This window comes from Austrofundulus limnaeus, unplaced genomic scaffold, assembly GCF_001266775.1.
Source record: "Austrofundulus limnaeus strain Quisiro unplaced genomic scaffold, Austrofundulus_limnaeus-1.0 Scaffold265, whole genome shotgun sequence".
In the NCBI taxonomy this organism is placed as follows: Eukaryota; Metazoa; Chordata; class Actinopteri; order Cyprinodontiformes; family Rivulidae; genus Austrofundulus; species Austrofundulus limnaeus.
The window spans coordinates 11,909-17,869 of record NW_013952667.1 but is presented as its reverse complement, the minus strand read 5'-3'; the positions used below and the strand labels follow the sequence as shown (position 1 = coordinate 17,869).

The 5,961-nt window shown below is 43.1% G+C and overlaps 2 protein-coding genes across 3 annotated transcripts in view; one reads left to right on the top strand and one right to left on the bottom strand.

The window, feature by feature from the left end:
- Nucleotides 1-240: 240 nt before the first annotated feature.
- Nucleotides 241-1,774, top strand: LOC106526210 (tumor protein 63; the record flags this gene model as incomplete). Its single annotated transcript, XM_014020749.1, is given in 2 exon segments — nt 241-334; nt 434-1,774. Coding segments are annotated over 2 exon segments (391 nt in total), but the record flags the coding sequence as incomplete, so codon positions are not given.
- A 2,633-nt stretch (nt 1,775-4,407) lies between these two features.
- Nucleotides 4,408-5,961, bottom strand: part of zbtb11 (zinc finger and BTB domain containing 11) — a 13,283-nt gene continuing 11,729 nt past the window's right edge. Inside the window, exons 9-10 of one of the 2 annotated variants that reach the window (XM_014020747.1) lie at nt 5,249-5,424; nt 4,408-5,153 (exon numbers count right to left, since the gene is read on the bottom strand). In XM_014020747.1, coding sequence (XP_013876201.1) covers nt 4,633-5,153; nt 5,249-5,424 — 697 coding nt within the window. In that variant the 3' untranslated portion in view covers nt 4,408-4,632. Of the gene's footprint in view, nt 5,154-5,248; nt 5,425-5,528; nt 5,562-5,961 lie in introns of those variants that run through there. The other variant, XM_014020748.1, reaches the window with a different exon arrangement.

The following is a 5,961-nucleotide window of genomic DNA, read 5'->3' as shown; positions in this document are numbered from 1 at the left end:
TATATATATATATATATATTTTAGGGGTGCAACGGTACAGGAAATTCACAGAGTAAACTCTATGGCCCTAATTTAGCTCCACGTATTGGTGATCAGTCCTTTAAATCAAAGGAAAAGTAAATATATGAAACATAATAAAAGAGCAGATGTTAAATGTCACACTGTGTTGTGAGAAGTCTTTCAGATCCATTAACTGCTCTCCTCCTCCTCTTCCTCCTCTTCCTCCTCTTCCTCCTGCAGCTTCCTCCTTCGGCTGGGCTGCGCAGGCTGCCTGGATTACTTCTCAGCTCAAGGTCTAAGCAACATGTACCAGATTGAGAACTTTAACATGGAGGTGAGCCCTTGCCTATCCAACACGAGTCATATGATGGGTTAGAGAGAAGAGTGGCTCCCCCTGCGAATACTAACGCTCCCCCTGTGTAATGACCATTAGGACCTGTCCAGGCTGAAGATCCCCGCTGAGTTCCAGCACATCATCTGGAAGGGCATCATGGAGCACCGACAGGCCATGGACTTTTCCCCTCCTCCACACATAGTGCGCACCACCAGCGGAGCCTCCACCGTCAGCGTGGGCGCCTCCGAGGCCCGGGGCGAGCGCGTCATAGACGCCGTGCGCTTCACCCTCCGTCAGACCATCTCCTTCCCGCCGCGTGACGAGTGGTCCGACTTTTCCTTTGACCTGGACTCTCGCCGCAACAAACAGCAGCGCATCAAGGAGGAGGGCGAGTAAGACCACCTCAGTCCTGTTCTGGATGTTCCCACCCTCTCATTTCACGCCCACTGACGGAAAATTTCATTTAAAAAACCCTGATTTTGGTGCAAAGGCTCCTGAGGATAAAACAAGGATACTACAAACTGCCAAAATGCACTTACCTTTTTTTTTTTGTATGTACTGGTTCTTGTTATTGCAGAGATACATTTTATTAACTTTTTTTTTTTAATTTTTTGGGAGCACTTAAAAAAAACAATGAGTATTTCAATGTTGCTTTGAAACTTTGTGGCTGAGTGTTTGTGTTTCAGTCCCAAAACAACCAGTGGAAGCAAACACTGGGCTTGTCTGGGTTTCTGCTTCTGCTGTGGACCTTAGCGAGTGTACTTGTGTTGTATTTTTTTACCATTCTGGTTGTGTTACTTAAGTACACTGGTTTTCATTTGTGGCAGAAGTTTGAATCGATTGTAAACATTTCATTTCTTCTCAGAAGTATTAAACCACTGGATGGGCAAACTGTTTTCTGCAGTAGCTTTTATATATTTTTTGTTTTTTGTTGTGCGTTTTGAGCGTGTGCCGAGACCAGCTTTATAAAATGTTTGCTTCTCGAATCGATGTGATTAAAGTGAAAGACGGTCGTTCATTTGACGTGGCCACACATGTAGGCCTCCTGACCCAGTGTTTTATAGTTACATGTTATCATGACTGATGTCTTTATTTTTATTTACTGCTCTACAAATATGCATTTTTAAGATTTTATTTTTCTTCTTGCAGTTGAAGATGTTCAGCTGTTTCATTATTTCATTTGATAACTGGCCAAAACACCGTATATGTGTGTATATATATATGTATAAATATTTGTATAGTGTCCCTAAAGGATCCAAGCATACTGACATTGTGTTAAATACCAGTTCATGTTCACAACAAGCTTTGTTCTGAGTAGCAATCACTGTTAGAAAGCAGCAAATAAGTTTTCATATTTTTGTACGTTTTGTAAATATGTTGCAATTTTCTCAAGGGTATTTTGATATAAATCTGAAATAAATCTGTATTGCATGTAAAAAACAAATGTGTTTGTGTCGATTTTTTTTTTCTTGAAGAAAACCAAACTGTGTTCTGCGATGGAGTATTAGGGCCAGACTTACAAAAACATGCTTTTTTAATTACAAAAATAAAATTGTAACATTATGAAAATAAAGTTGAATGAAAACAAAGTCATAATGTAATATTAAAATAATAATACTACCAAAAATAAGGTCAAAATAAGTGTTATTAATATAAATATAATTAAAATGACAGCAGCCATACACACCAGATCTTATCTGATCTGAGAAGCAAAGCAGGGTTGACCTGATTAATAACTGGATGGGAGACCAGGTGGAAATGCCAGGTGTRATAAAACCAATGTAGGTGTTGCACCCATAGATAAAACAAAAGGACTAGATACCATAATCGCTGCTACTGCCTGTTGGAGCTGACGAGACGTAGGCCACCCGCTCAGCTCAGTGTAATCTAGCAGGCACAATGAAGTATCAGTACATTTAATAAATCATAACTTCCTGAATACTAAAGTGACTTTCACGCCTTTTCTTTAGCTGCAAACCCTATGGTTGTGCATATTTAAATATTATTGGGGTTAAAGGTAATATATTTTTGCAAAACACAGTGACCCGAGTGTGAACGATCCCCAGACAGACCGGGCAAGCTTTGTGCTGGTCCTTCTCATGGAGCGAGAAGCTGCACCTGAGGACAGGGCCAAACAGAAGACTTCTGCTTCTTTTGAGGTAATTTTGTGCTCATCCTGAACCACAAAGTTTGTTAAATTAAAAAGGCTCCTCAAAACTAGCACTCCGCGGGCAGACACAGTTACCAGTAGGCAGCAGTGGCAAAGCTGTTAAAGGCACAGTGTGTAGGATTTTGTCAATTCTTTTAGCCGAAATTGAGATAATCACTAATGACAATAATAAAAAAACATGTCTAATCATTGCAGACAAAGACCTTGTTTTATTATTTTTACCTTATAAAAAGCTGTTTATATTTCCATGGTCGCGGGTCGCCACTACAGGCAGCCACCATCTTGCACCGCCATCTTGTCTACGAAGGCTCATGAAGGACAAACTGCGGTGGCGGTGTCAAAAACAGTTTTAGTTGTAATACTATAAATGTAATATTTGTTGTCTGTCATTGTAGCTGGGATAATTTTACTTATTAAAGCTCATAATCTTACCACTTGAAACATCACTAGCCCTGAAGCTGCTGGTAGACATAGCGGTTGGAATTATCAAAGGTTTTTGACACCTGAGAGACACCGTAGCAACTCCTTTGTGTTTGGAAGCGGGGGGTGGGGGTGGGGGGAGGACCAGGGAGGATGATTCAACCACTCAACCACTAGATGTCGCTGAAAACAACAAATCCTACACACTGTGCCTTTAAGCTAATTTTAAGAACCTTCAAAACAAGCAAAGCTAATTAGCAGCAGCTAATTAGCCTGACTCGAAGAGGTGTTCTTAGCGAGGTGAAGAGCGTAAGAACTGAGGAGCAGTGTTGCCAACTCCTGTGCAAGAAAAGTCCCTATTGGCTGTCCTAAGTGTCGCTAAAGGGGTCTAAAAAGTCACTAAATCTAGTGACAAAGTCGCCAAGTTGGCAACACTGCTGAGTGACTGTGATGGCGACAGTATTTATATGTGCAGGCGGAGCCTGACATCTGTCATCATCACGTCACCTGTCTAAAGGCGTGATTAGAGCTGGCTTCAGCCAGGACACGGAGGGGCGTGGTTTCCCCTACATGATGTGTTGTACTGAGTGTATTGACTGAAAGGGAACTACATTTAGCTGCATTTTCTCCAGCTACTTTTGCTGTGGCCCAGTCGTACTGGGAAATGGGAATTTCCTACTTAGCTGTTGTAAATTTAAACTGGAAAACATGGTGGGAAATCCCTGTTGGAAAGTGGGAGAGTTCAGAATTCAAGATGGCAGCTACTCACCACAACTCAATGAGTAAAACTCTTACTTTTAATAGTATTTCTGTATTTATTTCACATTTAGTCAGTCGTACACGCAGTATTTTTCTGTTTATAGAGGACGTGTTAAACACTGTTTCTATGCAGGAAATACCAAGTAGAGCTCAGTTAGTGTTTGCTAGAGGTGCTCAGTCGTGGCAATGAGACGAGGAACATGATGTTTCCTGTTTGGTCAATGTTAAACAGGAAACCTTTGATTACAACTGYCCCTCGGAGGGCCACCATGATGTTTCATGTGGCCCTCAGTGAAAATGAGTTCAACGCCCTGCTGTAGGGCTTTACAGTTAGTGGCTGTATTGATGGATTTAACTGTCACATAATGTGGATGGAAGCATTAATTAGTGACTCAAAATTAATCAGAGAATACTTCATAAACACAAGGACACATTGGAGGCTGACCACAGCAGGAGGGACTGTTGGAAGATGGATGTCATTTTCTCTCATAGAATGATGTTTCTCCAGTAAGATTTTTCCCCTAATACTGACTTTAATCTTGTTYTATTATGACTTGTTTCCCATGTGACTTTAATCTCATAATTACAAATAAAGAAAATCTTAGTCTGGCTCTAATACTGTCAGTGTTCTGCTGTAGAGGGTGTGAAAATAATTACTGCAGAAAACTTTTCTAATAAAAAAAAGACCTAACTGGAGGAGAAAAGAAATTAAATTAAGCCAAAGCAAGTCTTCTTTCTGCCTTTATTGTTCCTGAGTGCCAAATTTTATACACATTAATGTTATTCAGGCCTCTTGCTCCAGTTTATTTACAGGAAACAAATAAAAATGTGGGAAACTTTTCAGCTCAGAGCTGAAAGACAAACTTGTTTAATTTATGAACATTTTAAGAATTCTTTTTACATTTCGACAGTGAGTCCTGTGATCCAGTCTTGTGTCTCGGGTTCAGTCTTACTCCACCTCAGCCACCTCCACCTCCACCTCCACCACCTCGGGCGTCTCATCAGTCTTGACCCCGGTCAGGGCCTGCTGGGCCAGAACGTAGTTCACCACCTGCATGATGCCCTGATCCGACAGCGTCGCCACCGAGCCGTCGCCCGCGGCCTGCACGGCTTCCACSGCCTCCACCGTCTCCTCCGTGATCAGCACGGTCTCCAGCTCCTCTGAGGCGGGCTGCTGGGCGGGCCGGAGCTCGGGGGGCAGGTCGGACGCCAGGATGCTGACGGCGTGCTCCACCTGGGTACCCTGGTTGTGGAACTGCAGGGTGTCCTTCTCCAGCATGATCTTGCCGGGCATGTTGTCTGCGTGGTACTTGGCCATGTGCTTGCGCAGGGTGCGCGCGTCGATGTGGGCTTCATGGCACAAGGGGCAGACGTACGGCCGCTCGCCCGTGTGGGTCCGGACGTGACGCTTGAGAGAGCGAGCGTCGGCCCAGGCCACGCCGCAGGTCAGGCATTCAAAAGGCTTCACCCCTGAGACAAAAACACTTTGTTGTTGAGTCTGCCCACAGACAGTGAGGCATGGAACAGAGATGGAGACCAGATGTTTGAGCAGACCGTGAGCTCACCCTGGTGGTTGTTGACGTGGCGTCGGTACTCTCGCAGCTGAGTGAACTTCCTGCCACAGTGCTGACACACTCGCTCCAGGTTCTGCTTCACTCGGCCCTTCTTGCCGTGCGTGGCCTTCTTCACGTGTCTCCTGAACAAAGCCTTCTCAAAGAACTCCTTCCCACACACATCACACCTGAGGAAACACACTTATTAGAACTGTGCACACACTCCTTCACACCGAAGAATCAAATCAAAACTTTTAGCTCCAATTTTTCTTTTCCCAATCAGTGACTGCACCTTAGCTGAGAGGCTAATCCACGCTAGCACCAGCTGTGAGTGGAGAAAACTTAATGTTAGCTGGACAGAGGATCTGTAAGGTGATTTTACAAAGTCAGAGGCAGCACAAAATAAACTTTAAACAAATAGAACATAAGATGTTTATACAGGGTTTCAATTATTTACCAGCTGACTCAGGAAAAAAAAACGAATCAACAATTTACCAAAATACAACTAGCATTAAATGAGTTTTKCCTGCCACAAAAATTCTCATCCAACTACAAGTATTCACTTCATTCAATTCAGTTTATTTATATAGCACTAAGTCACAACAACTGTTATCTCAGAGCACTGTACACAAAAATCAATGGGCCTCATGCAAGAACCGTTCGTACGCACAGATTTGTTCTTAAATTGTGCGTACGAGTGATTTAGGAGAATTTGTGGCATTCAC